Source organism: Alligator sinensis, unplaced genomic scaffold (assembly GCF_000455745.1).
Source record: "Alligator sinensis unplaced genomic scaffold, ASM45574v1 scaffold40_1, whole genome shotgun sequence".
NCBI classification, from domain to species: Eukaryota; Metazoa; Chordata; order Crocodylia; family Alligatoridae; genus Alligator; species Alligator sinensis.
Window position 1 is genome coordinate 240,929 of NW_005842595.1, and position 22,210 is coordinate 263,138.

Here is a 22,210-nt window from a genome sequence, read left to right on the forward strand (position 1 = left end):
ACCGGGTGTACGCTGCCTTTTTGGCAACCAGGCATTCCCAGATGTCCTTGGTGAGCCAGGGGGGCTTTTGCGCACTCTTACCCCCCTTGCTTCTTGTTGGGATTGTCACCCCTTGGGCCCTGAGTATCGTCTCCTTAAGGAATGACCACTCATCTCGGTCATTCCCCTGCCCTCGAGAACCCCAGCGCCCTTCCCACCAATCTTCTCAACTCATTGAAGTTGGCCCTCTTGAAGTCTAGGGCTACTGCCTTGCTGCAGGCCCTTGTCACCCTGCACTGGATGATGAATTCCAGCAAGCGATGATTGCTATCAACCAGGTGGTCAAGGACCTGGAGCCCCCCAACATGACAAATTTGCATCCGGGGGAGGGGGTGGGAAATCAGAGGAAAGCAAAAGGAAAGATTATGAAGAATGCAAAGCTTGTCTGATGACCTCTAGCAAACTTTTAAAATCACATATGGAAGGAAAACTAACATGGAAAATCCCAAAATCAAAAGACTACTGCTTTTCTCACTTAAGATATAGAAATACATACCCTGTTGCAGACTTCTGTAAAATGGGACACACAAGAGGAGGAAGGCTGGTATTAGGATTTCTGAAATAAGGTACTGATACACTGATAGCTGATGTCTAATTGCTTTCCATTTTTCCAGTTTTGTCATGCGTCTATGGCAACAGACTGATAGTCTCAAAAGCGAAGTACCTTTTCTTGTACTTCAGGATACGGTTCTGACAGCTGCAAGCTAAAATAGACATTACCAGAGACAAGGTTCCTGTCAGAAACAAGTGATGAGCTTTTCTGAAGAACAAGACAGAAAGAATTTGGGGGCCCTGCATTGAGAATTAGAATGAGTGAGCAAGCACGGGCACTTCTTTGATGGTTTACAGCAGGCGTAGCTCCCAGATCCAGTGGGATGCTTTGTAGGCCATAAGTTGCACACTAAATTGGATGCACAGGGTGGCACGGAGCCCAATCCTGGTGCGCAGACCCTGCCCGGCTGGAATCAGGATCTGGAAAGCAGGATTAGGGTCTGACCAGATAGAGGTGGTGCCCAGCTGATCCCAGCTGTGTTCAAGTGGCCCAAACTAGCCCTGCACCATTCACTGGTCAAAAAAATGTGAGAACCATTTTGAAAATGGGACTTAAAAAGCAATGGTCAATTCGATATCCTTCTTGCTGTAATAGCCTCCTCAAAAGAATGGAAACAAAGAAGGGGTCGAGCCCCAAATCCTAGAGGCAAGGATTTCTTAGGGTGGTATCTTTTACTGGACCAACTGCGTAGTTGGGAGAGAGTTAGACAAGCTTTCTAATGCACGACATTCTTCAGGTTTCCCAAACTCCTAGGCACAAGCGACTCCCTGGCAGCAGACACTTCAAATGGCCAGAATGAGAAGCATCTTTGCCAGAAAACTTACATCCCAACAGATTCAGCATTATTCTTCATAGGCTTTTCTCCTCTGCTGTGGAAATGTAATTTAAAAATTTGGGGGGGGAAGGGCAGGGATTTTGGTGCAGAAGACAGTAACAGAATATTCCCTGTGAAATAAAGTCTGCCATGAAGAATAGGAAAAGAGGACTTGACAGAACATTTTATTTCAGATTCCATACTAGAGCAAAAGATCTTACTATCACAAGTCTAATTCCTTTAGTCCCACAGTCTTGAACGACTTGCTATGCCAAGATATGACCAGATCAGATCCGCCCCTTACTTCTAGCCATTTCTTAGATTTAGATCAGCTGTGGGCCAGATCCAGCATGCTATAGTGCACCTGGAAACCAACCCCATGTGCCAAGCCTACACCAAATCCAGCCCACAGACTGACCCTGCCTGGAAGATCTGGCCTATGGGGTGTTCCTGTGCCACTCCTGCAGGCCCCACAGGACCAGAAGGTTGAGCACCACTGATTTAGAGCAGAGGTGTCAAAATCACCTGGAACTATGGGCCGGGCCAGATGAGGGGCATAGGCTGGGCATCTGGATCTAGCCAGTGGGCTGTTTTGCAAGTTGCTTGCAGCACACGTGCTGTTTCCAGCCCCGTACGCTGTATCATGTACCTGCCCCAGCCCCATGTGGCCCGCAGTGCACAGGGCCAGTTCAGGATGTGCACTAACATGCAGGACACAGTGCTGGTCTGGGGCATGCACTGCATGTGGAGCTCATGCTGGACTGGCTCTGAGATGTGGGTTCAGTCTGGATCAGCCCTGTATCCAGCACTCAGGACCAGTCTGATGATGATGCCACATGCAGCACACAGCTCAGACTGGCCTTGTGCTGTGTGCAGCCCATGCCAGACAGGCTTCATCTGCTAGGCCAGGGCCAGCATGTGTTGGATGCAGCAGGCAACACTGTGGGCCAGACAGCATGGCTGCACGAACCAGATCTGGCCCACTGGCCAGATCTTCGACACTGCTGATTTAGAGATAGGCAATTCTCCTTATTCAGGTCTATGTTGATGACTAGGCTCAGAAGCTGTCGACCCAGTTTCTGAGGGCCAAGATCCAGAGTACAACAAAACACAGATGCATTAGCTGGGTCTGAAGACCTCGAATCCATCCTTCAAACGCTTTATGCCAATCTCAGCTCTTCTACCTTCAGTTCTTCTGTTTATTTTAGCACTTTCTGATTACAGAACTGACCCATTCAGCTCCGGGGCATTGCTCAAAGCCCGAATTTCATTGAAAGGCCAATGAAAGAGAAGAACCTTCAAACTGTGCTCCTTTCAAATGCAGGACAAATCTCAAAGCCACTGAATGCATGCACTCTGCCTAGACACTTGGGACAGTATGTCTAACTGAATATTTTTTAAGCCTATCCTCTACTCCAGCCATATTAATGAGAAACACCCAAAAGACAACTATATGTTATTCAAGTGCTAAATAGAAAGCAGAGCTTTGTTTAAATTAAACCCCAACCTGATGAGGAGACTTAATTACAGAGAAGTAGAGATGGACTCTCTGACAGAAGAGGAATTGAGCAGCAGCAAGTGGTGGGGTCCTCCACCCCTCCTGGTCTACAACACTGGGTCTGAGGAGCTCGTTTGCATGTACCACTTAATGGCTTCACTGTTTTCAATAGTTTTTCACCTTGCGTGGTGACAGGATCTGTAAAGCTATGATCAAACAATTCTGAACGCCTCCTTAATGTTATTTAAAATCAAAACAGAAAATTATACTTATACTGAGTACCCAAAGATGAATTCATCTAGGATAGCTTGCTTCAAGTGCTCCCAGTCAACAGCTCATGGAAACGAAGCCCTTAATGGATTAGGCTACAAAAAGGCATGGCAGTCCTCAGAAATAAACAGGACTTTCAACTCCTACTAATCACTGAAAGGTAAACTTCTAAGTCACTCAAATTTTATTTAGAGAGACAGCACACATTTTGTGAAAATCTACACATGATGAAGTAAAACAAACACTAGGCACAAGCTAGCTCTGTCAACAAAACTATAGTGTGTACCGTGCTGAAGTGGCCTGAGAAGGTCAGACGAGAGAAGGAAACAAGAATAAGATTTTATACTTTCTTGGCACGGATGATAAAAATGTAAACCACAATACAACACGTACAACTTCAGATTTCAAGGAAAACTCCTTCAAGCTCAACAGCAGCTAGCAGCTTGTCTCTGTTTGCCATCACTCTAGATCAGAGGAGCCCACATGCTTTTTTCTTTCCTGCCCCCTTCAGTTACACTTGAGCTCTTTGACTGAAAAGGCCTGGAACAGATTAAAAGTCCAACCACAAAATAAAAAGCCTTGGCATGTACTCAAGCCTGTCTGGGATACACATACACAGTGGGCCCAAAGAGGGAAACTATGCAGCAAGAAAACCGTATGCAGTCTTTTGGACATTTCTGACCTCGTTCAGTTTAACTGCCACAGCCTTAACATTTCATGGGACTTCAACATGCTCAAGACAAGTAGTTGTACCCTCACAGCGAAGTCTGCACTATTTACAGGAGTTGAAATTAGTTCTTAGAAATGACATGCGTCTTACTCATGACCTTTGTTACTTAAAAGCTTCCCTTCCACCCATCAGGTTTTCATTCCAGCTGGCTACCCAGGCTCTTACCATTCAAAACCGTAAGCCAATACACAGAATCGGAGGAAAGTACATTTCCTGAGATTACCCAGGGAAATATAATTGGCATGTCTCTCTTCATTGTAAAGTGTAACACTATTTTTCTAAATGACAGCTTCCTGTTTCAACCTTATTCAAAGTTGCGCTTTACTAGCACAGGGCTTTGCAACGCACAAACAGGTCTGAAACTCGGAAGGCAGCGTTAAAGCCAACATGGACATCTGCCAAAGCTGACAGCTTCCCATGTATGCCCCACCTTTGACTCAAATTGCACAGTGGTTCAACCTGTCTACAAGCCAACTAGCACTTTATGAACAAATTGTAACCATGCAGAGTTTTTTTTGAAGAGTAGATGGATATTTATGTTTAAAAACACAGGGCTACAAAAGGAAAAGAAAGAAAAAAAAGCTAGAGTTTTGAACAGCCATTTTAGAAATGCACTGTTGAATTTGAGTTTTGCAGCATTGTGTTTATATGGCATTCATGGAGTTAATGCCTCTCCCAAAAGGGGCCCACAGTTGTTGTTAGGTCAACCCCTGTAAAGCTTCAAAGGCTTTGTATCCCCTCAGCCTGACCTACTCAGTGATCTGCACACTGTTTTCATTTAGTTGCGCTGAGTCCAAGACTAAAGCTTGAAAACCACAATGATCCCCTCTCTCTCTCTTTATACTGTTTTTTCCATAGCTCTGGAAAAAATACCTCACAAATCCATCCAAAGAAACTGAAAATAGAGAATTATGAGGATAACAAATCAACTAATGCACCTATTCAAACTTACATACTAAAACCAGTGGCAAAATTTTGTAAAGGAAAAAAAATTCTATACATATCAACCTTTTCTATAGGATACCTAATGTATCAAAGTGGGTTTGCAGAATATTTTGTGCTCTGGAATTATTAATACTTGTTAATATTTTATTGCAACTTTTACAACATTCTCTTCTTATTGCATTACTTAAAAAAAAAAACCCAAACAAACAAAAAAACCTTGCAATACTGCTGTAACATGAAAGAATAGCTCCTTTAACTGTCTGAAACATCCACTTCATTGCCCCTTTGTTATTTTAATTTAATTGACTACTTCTATATTCACTAACACTGTAACTGTTAGAATTTTTCATGCCTCAAATAAGAAATTTGGATAATGCCACCAAACTTAAACATTTCTCTCAATATGGTTTGAAAAAAGAAAGCTCTCTCATGATCATCACTGTGACAAGCTGGAATTATAAGCTGGTGTTTCTTTCAAATGCATTTAATTAGCATTATATGTTTACTATGAGAAAACAACTGCTTTAGGAGAGCATAAAAGGAGTTATGGAATCAAAATTGTATCCAGTATAAAGATTTTTAATTGCAAGCGGGGATTAAAAGCTTTGTTTATTAAGTAATTCTGGAAATGTGGCGTTTGGGAGCCCTCTGAACCATATGGTAAAATTTTAAATCTCCAGTGCCAGGAATAAGGTATGAATTTGGGAGCCCTCTGAACCATATGGTAAAATCCTAAATGTTTGGTGCCAGGAATAAGGTATGAGAGATGATAGAAATATATACTTATGTTTTTCAAAAGATTTAGTGTGTGATTCAAATAATAATTAAAAAAAATACCTCACTGCAAAAAAGTTGCTCAGGTATGCTTACAAGATGAAAACTGCTACGTGAACTGAAACTAAAAGTGAACCAAAAAAAAATTCTGAGGCAAGATGAACTTTTACCAAAGCGTGGGTCAAGCCTTGGGTCTAGCCAAGATGTGGTCTTGTTCTTATGGTTTATGTAGTAAATTTCTCCATCCTGGGTCATAGCTTGTTCCCATCCATCGGGGAGTGGGCCTGCAATATAGAAGGAAGGAATTCATAGTAGGCTCGTGTTTGGTGCAGCTGGAAAATAGCTCTAATAAAAAAAAAAATCCCAACATTTTACATATAAACCAGTACATGAAACAAATAGTTTCAAGCTCCCATCCAACAATCCTAAGGTAAGGATAGAAAAGGGGTGGATGGGAAAAAAAACCCCACACAGTAAAATGATAAAGCATTCCCACGATTTTAGTAAGGACTTGGAGTTTGATTTTATAACTGGCTTGTATCCTTTAATATATTTGCCTTTGTTTCCCCATTTGCTAAGGTCCCTATAAGGCAGAAGAATTTTAAAATACAAAACCAGCAATAAGTCAAGCCTGCCATAATGAAACCAGTGTTAGCACCTGAAACACGATCAGATCAGAAAGGAACTTCTTCCAGTGAGTAATGCTCAGCATCAGTATAAAACTGACACGATTCTGTGGAAGTGTCCTTGTACTGCTCCTCCAAAGATAGAAGCAGAGTTAAAATGTACAGAATGAGACATCCCCCCCCGCCCACACACACTTCTCCTCACGCCCTTATCTGCTATGAAAGCATTATGGACTACACAATTCTGCAGATATATGGCGAAAAACAAATAAATAAATAAAAATAAAAAAGGAAGGTGAAGTGGAGCAAAAGCAAAAATTGAGTACCTAGACAAAGAAAAAGAGCAGTAATGTGTTGGGAGGGGTGCTAAATTCCCCTCCCAACAGGTAGGCACACACAGCATGTCTACGTTCAGCAAACAATCAGCTAACACACACCAGTACAAAACACACGGCCTCTGCTTAAATGGGAACCCTGAGCCTCTTCCCTAGGCCCCAGAGATTCCCAAACAACAGCATGTGGAAAAGGGACTTCCTACAAGAATACACTTTCCTGATTTCAACTGTCTCATCCCTTTCATCTATATTTTATATTGACTGCAAAGCTCTTTGAGATGGAGACTTAATTTGTGAAGTGCCAAATGTTGAGGCCCACATTTAGTTAAGCGAAGAACATTTAGATTTGAACAATAAGTGAGGGCCTACACAAAAATCTCTATGCATCTGCCACAAATTTCAAGAGTAAGAACAAAACTAGACAATTTTTATTCCAGCCAGCCCGCTAGCCATGAGAAATCCATTGCTCCTCCCATGCAATACAAGCCCAATCATCTCGAAAGAGGGTAACTACCAAGTGCTTGGCTAACAAACCTCCAAGTCATGTAGAACAGACTATACATTTTTGGAAATTAAAAAAAAAAAAATCTTTATTTTTATTCCAGTAGCACCCCAACATCACTGTGGCTTCATTGTGCCAGCTATAAATGCAAAAGAGAAGTGCCTGGCCCAAGCAGCTTTGTTAAATTACTCCACACTGGCACTAATGGGCTGAAATTCACTTCTCTGTCTAGAGAAGCAGGTGGACTACTCAGTAGTCATGGAGTTACTATTTGCGAAGCCTGCCCCAACAGTAACCTCTGTGCAATATTCTCCACTCGCTCTTCAAACCATGCATTCCTATGAAGCCAAATTCAAGGCAACAAATATCATCCATCACCTTGTCCCAGAGCCAGATGAGGCACATGTTCTCAAAAAGAAAGAAAAAAAAATAGTTCCAAGTATGAGGGTATTGATGAAGTGTGGACATTAATAACTAAAAACACTGGATCATACTGTATGAGAACAACTTTTTTTTCTTTTTCTTCTTTTTAAAAGAAGAGTGTCCCTGTCCTGAAGAACTCAGTCTAAACACGCACAGAATATATAACTGACAGACAAATGAAGTGGTTAGGCAACAACTCTGCAGAAAAAAGGCTACAGGAAGAAGTAATAATAATGCAAGGCATACTGTATAATGAGAAACATCTTATAATTTCTGGTATTTTAAACAAAGACTAAATTACAACAGATTCTGATCACACAAGAGAAAATCCGGATTAATTTCTACTAAGGATTATGCAGATAAGTAGAGGTAAACAGATCCATACTTGCATCTGACTGATAAGGAAGTACAGAGTACGGACATAGATAATGTAGGGGAGAAAACAGACCATAAAGATGAACTACACAAACTAAGTAAGGCAAGTTTAAGCAAGACCAGTTGAAAGAGTTGCTTAAAGCAGATATTAATATCATAAAATACCTGCAAAGTTTATCTGCAAGTAAATGACAACTAAACTTTTCTCCTCCAATTCAAGTCAACAAAATCCAATCAGTGGAAAATCTTTTTGGTGCTTAATATCAGAATGTTCAATGGCCAAAAGGTCTAACACTACTTGAATAAATAGGAAAGAGCACGTAAGACCTGGAGAAATATTGTACATTCTTCTGAATTGGTACATGAAACCACATTGCAAGGGGCAGCTAGCACAAATATTTTTCCAGCCTTGATCTTCTATCACAAGATCCTCTGTAGACCAAACTTCCCTCAGAGCTGTGAACTGTCAATACATTTCATCACAAAACTCCTCAAATACAGGATGATAGATAATCAACCCATGGATACTTCCTTCTTTTCAACTTATGTTTTAAAAGTAAACGTATTTAACATTACCAACTGTTTAGAGTATATGGCATCATAAGCTAGACAGTAGAAGTAAATAAATCTCGATTTATTTATTTAAATCTATAATAAGCAGGAGGAACCTTCAAAATGCAGTAGAGTTGAAATGTATGCACTCGAGAGGGGTTGCAGCTCAATGCCTCAGCTCATTTACTAGTACAGTCATCCTTCCCCCAGGAGCTATGAACTGTACTTCACGCTTGCTTCTCACTGTTCCTCTTTTTCCCAGCAGCATTTCATTGCTCAACTTTGACCCCATCTAATAGCCATCCAGAATGACTAGCTGTAAGAGCAAAGAACTTCCATCAGACAAGTCTGAGGGGGAATGGGAAACAGCTAAAAGGAGAATCTACTGCCAAATTAAATGTGTAATGTCTCTAAAATCTGGCATAAAAGGGAAAGCAAACAATTTAAACAAATACAACAAACTTAAATACATTTATGTTACCTGCATAGTTGTGCTAATTCTTTCATGCTATTGTTGTATCAAGCACAGTCACACAAGAAACAGACAAGAATACTTATTTTAAAACATTTATTCTGTATCTCAGTAAGAAACTTGGTCACCTTATATCATTTTAGCAAAAGACTAGCCAAAGTTAAGAACTGTTTCCTACAGAACTCGATTTAAGTGGCTCAATGTTAAAAAATCTTTTCTGTTAAACACACAACATAAAAAGCAAGTTATTACTTTCCACCATTGGTGATAAAGTGAGAAATTTTCAATAACTTTATTAAATCCTATTTGATATAGGATCCTGAAATAGAAAATCCTACCTATTTACAGAGCAGCCTTCCTCCCCACCTCTATGGTCCTAGGTGTTTAGGGAGGCTCCTCTCAGCAAGCTCATATCAGCAAGAGTAAGGCTATATATGCCTGACAATCTTTCAAAAGAGTACTGAGATCCGAGACAGGAAGCAGCTTTGCATATATAAATACATTAAGATGAAAACACCAGTTTTCTCCAGCAGAGAATAAAACATAGCTTGCTAAGTATACTTTCAAACAGTCAATGAATGATTCATTCAAAAATCATAAGGGGAAAAGATGAAAAAAGCCTTTAGGGCATCCAGTCAATTGCTTGTCTACTGCAGAATTGCACCTTACAATGTACAGTCTAGTTCTTTTGTCTAATCTACTTTTAATGCCTTCAGTGTACGGGGTTCCTAAAAAACTCGCTCCTGGCTTCCTATTTTAGATTTCAGTTTAAATGTTTCTTCTTTTTGGCCTAACATACCACATTAACATCCCTGCTTAAGCTTTCCATCTTCAGTTCTCTCTCCCATTTCACCCTATTTGCAGTGGGCAGCATTATCTTGCAACTTAAAAAAAACCCCAAACTTCCCCTGCTCTATTCACTTCCCATTTCTTCACTTTAATTCCTAATTTAATCCAGGAAAAAAAAAATCCAGAAAACAAAACATCCAACCTCCTGAAACAACCCCTGAACCTTTTTCTTTGATTTTTTTTGTTATCCCCCAGCTACGTCTGATATTTTGTAGTTTATATTTACTTATAATGACACTCTGGAGTAATGCTAGTTGTGAAGATCTGAAATCGGTATGATGTGTGCGCTACATAAGAATTAACTGTATAAAGGCAAGAAGTCTCCTTTCTGTAATAACCCAGAAACTTATTTGTAAATTGACTACCTCCACGTGCCATGATAACTATATTTCGTAATTTTTCCAAAATTTTCCATGAAATCTTTCAAGACAGTAAATTAAAGTACATTCCACTGCCAAATACATTTACGTCAGAAGATCTCAATTTCTGGCATCAAGAAACTCAATTTTACTTCCCAGCCTTACAGAACAATTCCCAAGCATAAGAATTTCAATTTGGACAGTTAAAAAATTAAAGTTCATTACTGCCAGCAGTAAAAAATATTGATATTATGACAGCACTCAGAGGTAAAAATCCAATTAAACCAGTTGCTGCACAATACTTGCACAATGCTGCACAATCAACAAGTGGTCAATTCAATTCTTTAAATTATGCTCCGTTATTTATGAAGATATTTAAGAAAATAAAAAACAAAAATTACCACATACTCAACAAAATAACTGAACACATAAGTAACAAAATATGTAAGTTGAGTAGAAACAAATCTATTGATAATATTTGCAATGAGTATATTAAATCAGTCATGTATCAGAAAGAGTCAATATGTAATGTATGGAGTTCTAGAAACACAAAAAACTATTAGCTCTACAGGTGAAATTCAAAAGTGAAACATTACACTACTACAACCGATGTAAATGTTTACTTTGCATCTCATTTCCAAAGCACGATAGATAGATGATAAAACAAAAAGGACAGCGTGATGAAAATCTTTTGTAATTCACACAGAAAAACTTGTATTGGCTTATCAGTAATCATTTTTCATAATTTATCAAAAATCAGACTTTTGAGGCAGAATGAGAGATTTTTTTTTTTTTACTGAAAATCAATTTAACACACATAGCCTAAGATAAGAAAATTCAAAATTATTTTGATTTATAGACTTGCATTACACATTAAGACACCATTGTACACTAGCTCCAAATCTTCCCCTACATTTTCCACAGGTAGATAACTGGAGTAAAATTACTTACCAACTTACTTTTGTTTTCATTTGGATTTTGCTCATTTGACATTGAACTTTAAAATTCTCTTGAATGTTGACTGAGCAAGTTTAAAGGCTGCCTTTTTTAGATCCTCCCATAAACCCTGGGTTACAAACTGGTTTTGCTAATCTTTAAAGGGTAGTGTGTAATCAATTATCAGTTTTATTCCAAATCTGTCTTGCATGTCCCTTTATTGGGCATCAAAATCCCTTTCATCGTAATCCTGTAATGACGGCATGCAAAGTTTTTAAATACATCTTACAAACAGAACACAGGACTGGATACTCAAGCAGTAAACATCTAGTTCTCTGGTGTGGGCAAGGAGATGAATAAATTGAGGGTGTGATAGTGGGAGTGTCCCAATTCCCTATTCTTTTGAAGTTGCCACAGACAATCCTGCAGGAGAGCATCGTGATTACATAGCTGTTGATTGTCTATTGTTGTTCTAGAAAATATGATAGCTAATTTATATTACCCTTTCAAATTAGAGAAATACCAAGACTGTAACTACGTTCGGAGTAATGACTGCCTTAAATCCAACCAAGTTCTCTCTTCTCTTGCCTCACTGAATACAGTACCACAGCCAGGCCAGAAGAAACTCAAGAGAATGGCTTCATTAGCCTCACCTTTAGAAGTCAACCACAAATAACCCAGTTTCAATCATGCCTGCTTATCTTTTGCATTTAAGCATGTTTAATAAGACAACCAAAAGATGCATGAAAGCTCTCTCTTTTGGGGTCGTACAACAGAAAAGTAGATAGCAAGAGAAGTGAGGAGATAAATCATGAGCTCAGATGAGGAAGAAGAGACAGGAGTAGCAAAAAGGTGAAAAGTGCATCAGTTACCAAAAGTTAGTATAAAATCAAGTTAATTTGCCTGAGCTCTGGAGCAGTAGGTCCAAGGACAATGGAAAAAATTAGGCTTTAAGCAACAAGAGGGAGCACCTTGCACTGCAAACTCACCTCAGAAGAAGGTGGAAGGAAGCTGTATTTAGGAGGTAGACTGGAAAACCAGTTGGCCACAATAGTGAACAGATTCAATGTGAATTCAGTTAGAAGGAATTAACATAGATCCAGTTCCTTAAAACATTAAAATCAGAAAGGTGGTACAAATGCATCAACGGCTCTTACAGATACTGATTTTTTTCTTACCTGATGCTGAATTCATTATGTTCGGTTGAACTGGAGGACTGGTGGGGGCTGTCACATTCATCTGGGAAAGCATGGCCTTCCTGGGATCTTGCCATGTAGTTGTTTGATCAATGTGACTAAGACAAAACAAACCAGGGAGTTAGTCATGTATTCACAACAATGATTTTCTAGAGTACAGAAAGTCTAGAAACAAGGAGATTAAAAACAAACAAACAAACAAAAAAACTTGACCAGCAAAAGCAAAGTTCAAAACTGTTAACAAAATCTTCCTTCTCCCCCTGTTTCATTAGAGGTTAGTTTCTTTGTCATATTTTCTTCATCAAGAGGCCGAATTGACTCCTGGTAGGAAGAACAGGCTACAAGAAGCTATTCAGTGCAAATAAGGGTATTAGAATCTAACCCATTCTATTTTAAGTATTTACACATGAACTAAACCTTCTCCCCCATTATTCTCCCTTTTCAAATGAGATTTCCAAATCTTTCCAACAAAAGCAATTGTGTCAAATCTCAGGTACAGTAAAGTAACTTAATGTAGTGCATGTTTTAATCCCCACCTGTTAAATATTGTCAAATGATAGCAAGATAATGAAAAAGCTACCAGTATGTCAAGTAATTTGAGGATTTCCAAAGTGTTCTCTCAACATGGGGCACATCTTTACAGACAGATCATTTTATGGAACATGGTCCTTCATTCACACAAACCATATGTTAATAATGATAGAGATTCATAATCCTGAATAAAATTGAAGGCTATTCAGGAATAACCATATCTATCCCCCCTCCTCTTATAACGTATGAGTGGGAGATCCACATTTGAGGTCAATATTCCATTCAAATCTCTATCATATTTAAGACGCAGTATGGAGTATCATGCACTGATATGAATGTATAGCATGTGTATGTCATACATCATGGGATGAATTAAGGCTGGAATGTCAGTCTTGGCTGAGAATTTTCCATTTGTGCATTACTGCTACTGCTGCGTTTTCACACACAAGACAGACATGCTTTTGCTCTGAAAAAAAATATTTTAAGTGACAAAACTGTTAAAGTCTGGTTGTACTAATCTGTTAAGGTCTGGTGGTTTGATTTGTAAAATTCTTAATTAATTGCAACTTATCTACAATTAGCACCACTGGTCTTAATAGATCAGAACAATGAAAAATGGTTCTCAACTCTCTTTCCCAAAACACTCAGAAAACAGTGTTTACAGAACAGAGCCAAATTTTACATAATACACCTACTCATTGTTCTTAGTTCTTTATTTGCGCAATGTTGGTGTTACCACAGTATCTAAGAACCCCAGTCATGAACCAAGATTTGTTGTGCTACAAAATGAGCACAACTTCTTTCTCACATGGAATTATCTGGCTGTTTGGTCTAGCAGTCAACTTCATAAAATAAGTTAGTACAGTCTAAGTAATCAGAGTGAAGGGAGTTTAAGATGTCTACTCTGCTCAACTTCATGTTTTGGATATAATACCCATTTTATACTATTTTTAAAGTATGTAACAGAAAGTTCTGAAAAGGATGCATTAGGATTTGGAGTGAATCTTTACCTGTCCTAATTTCTGGCAAGCTCTTAATTGTTCACAATGAACTACTTTATTAAATGAGATGTTGCGAAACAAATGGCAGAATTTCTTTAACGTAGGAAGGATATTTATTAAGAGTGCAAAGACAATAATAAAAGGCACTTACAAATTTTAGGAAATGCATACATGGAGAGTACTCTAAAATATATTTGTCTTGCTTAACTTTTTCCCAGCTATTTAGTTGAGGCTTTTCAGGTTTAACATCTTGGCCTGATATAGCAGGAAACAGGCCACGCAGATCAGAGGGTGAGGGAACCCTACAAACTCTTTCTTGCACACAATTATTGTGGGACAAAATTAACAAAAGATATCTAATAAAAGATATCACATCTACCCAAAGAACCTTGCCTGACCACGTCCTTAGACCTACACGGCTTACAGCCAACAGCCCTGGAGCAAGCATATTTATTATTTTACCTGAAATTTAGCACTTAGAATTTCTTATCTGCATTTCCCAATTAATCAAAAATACATTATTTTCCAGCACAGCTACTTAAAATATAGAACAAAACAGCCAGGAAGAAACCACGTGGAAAAATACCCACTGAGTTACATAGGTCAACACTTACTGACCTACTGAACTTTAAAAGCAATTATAAAACTATTTGAGAATGTCACCTGTGCTGAAACTTATTATCAAACATTAACACAGTCTTGTTTTACCACTAAGAAACAAGAGTCATCAATTCTCCCTGTGGATAGGAGGAGGAGAGGGAAACTCTTTGTTTTCATTTTTTTTTTAATAATAAAATTTAAAGTTAAAAAAAAGCATGTATGCAAATGTGTGGCTTTCCCAGGGGCTGAGCAGGAAACACTTGTCAGTAATAATGAAAGCACTCATATCATCACAGACTGAAAGCTGGCTTTCCCCAGCAACCTTCATGGACTTGCAAATTTAGGACTAGTTCTCCATCTTCCACCTTGCAGACTGCCTCCTCCATGGCCCAGCACAACCCAAACGGGTCTACATTTTGGTGCAAGGTGAAGGGTCCAAACTCAAATGTGATGTGTGCCTGGTCCAAGAAGTGGAAGAGCTGGAGGGCATTGTTGAAGCCAGCTTCTGTGAGCCTATTTCTGAGGCTTTTCAGGTTTAACATCTTGGTCTGGTACAGCAGGAAACAGGCCAGGCAGATCAGAGGGTGAGGGAACCCTACAAACTCTTCCATGCACACAATTATTGTGGGACAAAATTAAGTGTTGCTATCACCTTTTAGCTATACAACAGCAACTATTTTAATATCAGAATGCCTAAAAGTGATGCTTTTTCCTGAGAAAACGCAAGGAAATACTTATGTTAATTTAACATGGTATGACAAAATAAGTATTTTTTCCTTTGTTCCCCCCACCCCCAACAATTGCTTAAACAAACAGGATAACAAACAACAGACATATCAAAATACCTAAAATATGCTGGTATTGAAAATAAGTCTTTCATATTTGGAAATTGTTGGGAGCTTTTCTGGGCTGATAAATTTGTCACAACAAAGAAAGCAGGTAATTAAAGATAATAGAAATATAAAAGTGTTGCTCAGTAAGTCTTCAAGGAAACAATCTGTGTTTAAATTACAGTACCAGCATGTGCTACAACCCCTTCATTTCCAATTTGGCAAGTGCTTACTCCGAATTCCAGAAGGGGGGAGGGCCAAGAAAAAAAATCTACTGCCCTCAAGGTTACACATTTGAACGCTGCGGTTCATCTGAGATTCAGCAGTTGAGCCTCCTTGAAAATAAATGTTCTGCTTAACATTACATGTGTTGGTTAGTAAATAAATGTAGACTTATAGGAGGGTCAAATCCACTGGGCTATATTACAGTGAGAATTTTATTTGTAAATTTACTTGCTAGGAACAAAATGAACCCTTCACAAAACAAAGCTGAACTTGAGTGAAAAACTGAATAGTTTCACAGAAGTATCAGTTTAAAAAGTGCAATGAAGGCTGAATGCCAAAGAATCTCATCACTTTTCCCAAACTGCTCAAGTATGCTATTCAATATGATCATTGGTTTTGAGCCACAAACTTTAACTACTTCCTATATTAAATTTTAGCCATCTCAAAACAAATCAGCAGTGAAGTTATGCACAAAGTAGTTGCACAGTGTCTGCTAGGTTCCCCCACACCAACCCCAGCTAATCTACAAATATTAGGAAAATAAAACTCAACTTTCTCAGGAAGTATGAGATGAATGTTATACATACAAGTTAAGATGAAAGAGATTCTCTTCCCCCACCCCCTCCAGTTATTCATCTATAAATATCCCCAAACTGCCTGAAGATGATAAAGGTCAATGACTTCTTTAACATGTGGTGATATTGCTAGGCCTAAATAAGAACCGTGTAGTTCAAACTTAACAGAAACAGGTAACACACACACACACACACACGTGCGCGCGAACGTAAAAACCACCCCCCTACAAAAACCCCTCCCTATGATAGAAAACACATCACATTGCCACCAATGAGAATGAGTTGCAATCCCTGTGTTTGAATACTGTAAATAATGGATACAGGTCTTGGCTTTCTGCAATATCAGCAACATTATATTAGAACAAAGTACAGAAGGTACTTTTGATTAGCAGTTTGATCTATAAAAGCACAGTGTTCTCAGAAAGGAATGAAGTTGTTCACTTTCACTTTAAACAGAGGTGTGGAAAAGCTGTGCAGGATCCAACATCCAAATGTTTTGTTGCTCAGAGCTCTGGCATTACCACTACGTATCTCTGCCTAAACAGACTGGATGTTACCAAATGTGTGCCAGCTGCCCTAATCCTTAAACTTGAATCCCATATCTCTTACAAAGCATTAATATAGTACCACCACCATCTACAAAAACTTCTACCTATCTATGACTTATCTACAGCATCAATGAAAAAGATAAACAATTACCACATACAACTATTGTATTTACCCAAGACAACTTCTAACATAGGATGATGCCCAATAATTAGATTGCAGACAGGGAAAATTTAGAATGTTATTATTGTTTTCCACGTATACAATCCAATTATTGGAGGGTCTTCTTAAATGCATTCCTCCCACCACTGCAGCATGGCAAGCAGCAAGGGGGTCCTTGCCCCCTGTGCTGCCTGCAACACCCGCACACACTGCCCCCTGCTGCTTGCCCCCCTTGCACTCTTACTGCCTGCTCCTTACCCCCACCTGCCTCCGCACATTGCCTGCCCCCTATGCCACTGCTTACCCTTCTGTCATGGCTTCAGTTTCAACCCACAGCTGGGGCTGCCACCACCATTACTGCTGCTTTGGCCTGGGCAGGGACCAGAACAAGCATGTGCTCCACGCCCTGGGCCAAAGCAGGGTAGAGCCGGAGCTGTGACAGGAGCAGGGGCAAGGAGGAGGAGAGTAGAGGCTGTGGCTCTGATGCCAAGGTCAGGATGGAGATAGAGCCACAGCCCCCAGGCCCTCACTTATACTCAAATCCAAGACAAGGGGCTTTCCTTCTACCCCATGCTGAATGGGGGGGGGGGAGAACCTCTTGGCTTTGATTTGAGTAAATATGTTACATTACCTTTAAAAACTATAAGTTTAGGCATGTGCAACTATTTGACCTTGAGGCTACAGACTATAGACCTTGAGGCTAGGGACAGAAGTTACACATAAATCAGTTTAAGTGATCAGAAACTGGTTTAAACCTGTAACAGAATAGAAGTTCAGTGCATATAAACCAGTTTCAAAATGGCTGAAACTGGTTTACGATAAACCTGGTTAAATATAGTATCACACTTAACTGATTTTGGTCAAACTGGTTTATGAAACTTCTGTCCCAGACCCCTTCCTGGTTCAAGTTAAATTACAGTCCCACAGCATCCCAACATACTTTTCATCCCTAGACTGGGCTGCACTGTGCTGTTTGCTCCCTAGCTGGAGCAGTGAGGGTTGGCTGACAAGGGAGTGTGGGGGGGCAAGCCCAGCTGGGGATGCAGCCCAGTCTACATTTCCTGAATCAAAGATAAATGTCTGCTCTCTTCTGTTTCAATTTGATCTCCACAGTTTAGACTAATCTGAAAAGACCGAATCAATTCAGCCTCAGGCTTTTTGACTGTCTGCACGTAGCCTAAAAGTCTACCTGTATTAAACTAGAGCCCAATCTTTGCTCCGAATGCACAGAACAAATTCAGACCCTTCAACAGATAAGAACGCAATGATTGCTTATAATATCTCTTGTAATGAATGCAATACAGATTAGCAATGAATGGTCCAAATCCAAACAGTCAACTCTAGTGTGCATCTGAATCAATTGTATGTACAATGTCTAAAATAAGTAATTCCACTGATTCCTTCAAATGCTAGACAAGTTTATGATGAAACCAATGAGAAGGGTGTCAACACTGGGCTAAGTACGACAGTTCCAAAACAATCTGCACGTAAGAAGAGTAATTGTTAGTAACCTTATATCAGCTTGAATTTTGAGAGGAGTTACTGTTCCAAAATTGAGTAGTACAAATTTCAGAGGCACTTGTAAGAGCCACACTTTACACAAGGATTCTGTATATATATCTGCTTTGGGGCAAGTTGAAAGCTCATCTAAGTTTAAAGCTCATCTTAACTACCCCAAGCCACATTAAACCATTCTTCCCCAGCTACGGTACCTTGCTGTGGTGGTAAACAGAAAGCACAGAAGGAAAGACAAGGACTAGAAAGGGATTCCAAGAAAAACAGGAACAAGCGGGGGAGGAGAAATGGGAAATCAGACAGCGTCTTTTATGAGCTATATTTGATGCTTCTATGCTTGACTAGTTATGGCCAATAGAAAAAAAGATATTGGGAGTAGAGGGGCCAGTAGCAGACTTCCTGTGTCATGCAGTTCAGCACTCAGGTAAGTTATGAACGCAGTGCAGGAAAGACAGGCTGCTCAGTCTTGGGATCTTTAGGTATGGTAAGAGATATCTATTTGTTCTGCAATGCACAAAGAGCCATTCTGAAAACATGTGAAGATTTGGTGCACCGTCACACATGGATGTTGGCTTCTTCACTGTCAAATGCATTATAAAAAGACAGTCTGTTCCCATCACATGCAGGAGGAGGAAGTTAATCCCAAGGAAAAATAATTAAAAAAAAATATGGAGAATTACCTCAGTCAATCAGTGATCTTTAATTGCTGGTGAAGACTGGACTTAATCCAATATCTTTTGATTCTTTAGATATGGGTCTACCTACATGTGAACAGAAGCACGTTTGCAAACCTTCTTAGACAGTAACCAAAAATCTTTTTTCGTCCATATTTTAGGTCTTTATAATGTTGTTCTCTCTTATGCATAATGTTTGATACTCCAGGGTGTCTTGTTTTGGGGGGGGGTTTTAAACTCCTTCCTCCTTTTTGTCCAAGAACTAGGCACTCCTCAGCATCTGGTACCTTCTTTCCTGTTCACAAGACCCATTTTATTCATGATCTTCATCATTTTATTACAAGTATATCTTGGTTGATTAGAGCAGGATTTATGTATCTTAACTGTTCTGAACCTGAGCCAAGGAATAGCCCTTTCCTTAGGAATAGATGAAATTGCCAGTGTTAATCCTGGAAATTGCAAGTCATCCCTGCTTCTACATCAGCCCTCTTCAATTCCAACATTCTGTGGTCTTCTGAGTCCCCCTGACTTGTAGGACAAGAGGAGATGGGGAGGCCCAAGTAAGAAAGAAACTTCTGGAGAAGACTGCTGAAATCTTCTCAACAGCATGTTGGTGAAGAACCTTTCTGTTCTGAACCAAAACATTAACCTTTCTGATCACAAGTGACTAGAGAATAAACAGCATTCATCTTGATGGCCGCCAACTTCTGAATCCTGCCCTCTAACAGAACCCCCCCCCCCCCCCCCCCGCAAAAAAAAACTCTTGTGGACATCGATATCTGACTCTCATAAATGCTAGTCAAAGTCAGTCATTTGGCTCTCAGAGGTGTTGACAAAAATACGAGATGTTCCAAAGCAGAACTTGGGCAGTTCATCAGGTGTTTTATTGCAGTCTTCATACTTTGGTGTTTCAGTTTGCTGGAAGAAGTGAGGGAAATCAATAATCCTAGTTGAGATGTTGCATTTAATTTTAAGGTGTAAGGTGGCCTGGATTTCTCTGACCAAGATGCATTTTTTGACATAGTATTGATCCAACACTTCAAAATTTCCTGCCACTTTTCCCTATCATACACACACAGACTGTAGTTATGCTTGCTTGAAAGGTGCAGAGTTCTCCTGTTGTATCTCCTGTCTCCAATACCACTTAGTAAATCCAGTCAAGTAGCTGAATCCAAAGTGTGCCAGGATGCATACAAAAGACTATTTTCAAGAGCCATAAAGACTCCCTCGCTCGAAATTTACTTACTAACTGAAGTCTTCCTGGAACTGCATTTTTAATTGTAACAGTTGTGTGTATCCAGTGGCTGCTTGGCCTGGGAACTGACAGAGATGCAGCTAGCTCTGAAGTCAAGCAGAAGGCAGGGCCGATGTGTACTTTATAGACTAACTAAATTAGGGATAGCTATATAGCATAAGCTTTTGTGAACTAGAGCTCACTTCATTAGATGCTGTGACAGGACATGAAGGCTAGCCCTAGAAGTTACACATAAACAAGCTTAAGCGATCAGAAACTGGTTTAAACCTGAAACAGAACAGAAGCTCAGTGCACATAAACCAACTTCAGAATGTCTGAAACTGGTTTAAGATACTACATTCAACCAGGTTTATCAGACTTAACTGATTTGTGTCAAACTGGTTTATGAAACTTCTGTCCCAGACCCCTTCTGGGTTCAACTTAAATCATAGTCTCCCAGCATGCTTTCCTGCCCTGGGCTGAGCTGTGCTGTCTGCTCCAGAGAGCAGGGCTGGCTCCATCCCTCTGCCCCCTGGCTGGAGCAGTGAGGTCTGGCTAACAAGGGGGATTGGGGGAGCAGGCCCAGCTGAGGATCCAGCCCAGTCTGTGGGAGGGGGAGGGTGGGAGGGACTGCTCCCCCAGGCAAACCCCAGCTGGGGCCTGGGGCCAGGGCAGGAGATTAAACACCCCTTCTCCCACTCAAACTTATTGCTGGCTGGGACTGCAGACTACAAATCTCAGACACACCTGGAAGCAAGAAGAGGAAGTAATGAGAAACCCTGCAGAGTCCTGCTGCTGTGTTTGGGGACTGTAAATCCCAGAGACCTTGGGGGCAGCAGGAAGAGGAAGCAAACACACAGCTTATTCTGGCTATGTGCCAGAGAGCAGAGCCATGCTCTAGCAACGGCTCTCCCCCCCTTGGCTTCTGGCCTGCACCACTGCAGACTAGGCAGCATTTCCTAAAATAAAGGCAAATGTCTGTTTACTTCTATTTCAATTTAATCTCAGCAGTTTAGACTAACCTGCAAAGACTGAATCAATTCAGCCTTGGACTTTTTCATAGATTCACAGATGTTAGGGTTGGAAGGGACATCAATAGATCATCAAGTCCGACCCCCTGCATAGGCAGGAAAGTGTGCTGGGTTCAGATGACCCCAGCCAGATGCCTATCTATGACCCCAGCTAGATGCTTATCTAACCTCCTCTTGTTGAAGACCCCCAGGGTAGGGGAGAGCACCACCTCCCTTGGGAGCCCGTTCCAGACCTTGGCCACTCGAACTGTGAAGAAGCTCTTCCTAATGTCCAATCTAAATCTGCTCTCTGCTAGCTTGTGGCCATTATTTCTTGTAACCCCCGGGGGCGCCTTGGTAAATAAATACTCACCAATTCCCTTCTGTGCCCCCGTGATGAACTTATAGGCAGCCACAAGGTCGCCTCTCAACCTTCTCTTGCGGAGGCTGAAAAGGTCCAGTTTCTCTAGTCTCTCCTCATAGGGCTTGGTCTTTAGGCCCTTAACCATACGAGTGGCCCTTCTCTGGACTCTCTCCAGGTTATCCGCATCCCTCTTGAAGTGCGGTGCCCAGAATTGCACGCAGTACTCCAACTGCGGTCTGGCCAGTGCCCGATAGAGGGGAAGTATCACCTCCTTGGATCTATTCGTCATGCATCTGCTGATGCACGATAAAGTGCCATTGGCTTTTCTGATGGCTTCGTCACACTGCCGACTCATGTTCATCTTGGAGTCCACTAGGACTCCAAGATCCCTTTCCACTTCCGTGCCACCCAGCAGGTCATTCCCTAGGCTGTAGGTGTGCCGGAAATTTTTCCTCCCTAGGTGCAGTACTTTGCATTTCTCCTTGTTGAACTGCATTCTGTTGTTTTCTGCCCACTTGTCCAACCTGTCCAGACCTGCTTGCAGCTGTTCCCTGCCCTCCGGCATGTCCACATCTCCCCATAGCTTTGTGTCATCTGCAAACTTGGACAGAGTACATTTCACTCCCTCGTCCAAGTCACTGATGAAGACATTAAAGAGTATCGGTCCAAGGACCGAACCCTGCGGGACCCCACTT

The 22,210-nt window shown here is 40.6% G+C and overlaps 1 protein-coding gene across 9 annotated transcripts in view; it reads right to left on the reverse strand.

Moving 5' to 3' along the window:
- The window catches only part of YAP1 (Yes associated protein 1), a 124,545-nt gene that overhangs the window by 44,472 nt on the left and 57,863 nt on the right, over positions 1-22,210 (reverse strand). For 5 of the 9 annotated variants that reach the window (XM_025214698.1, XM_025214691.1, XM_025214692.1 and 2 more), the window contains 2 exons: positions 12,231-12,346; positions 5,794-5,907 (listed from right to left, as the gene is read on the reverse strand). In XM_025214698.1, the coding sequence (XP_025070483.1) occupies positions 5,794-5,907; positions 12,231-12,346 (230 nt within the window). The remainder of the gene's footprint in view (positions 1-5,793; positions 5,908-12,230; positions 12,347-22,210) is intronic. The other 4 variants (XM_025214697.1, XM_025214696.1, XM_025214695.1 and 1 more) reach the window with 1 other exon arrangement.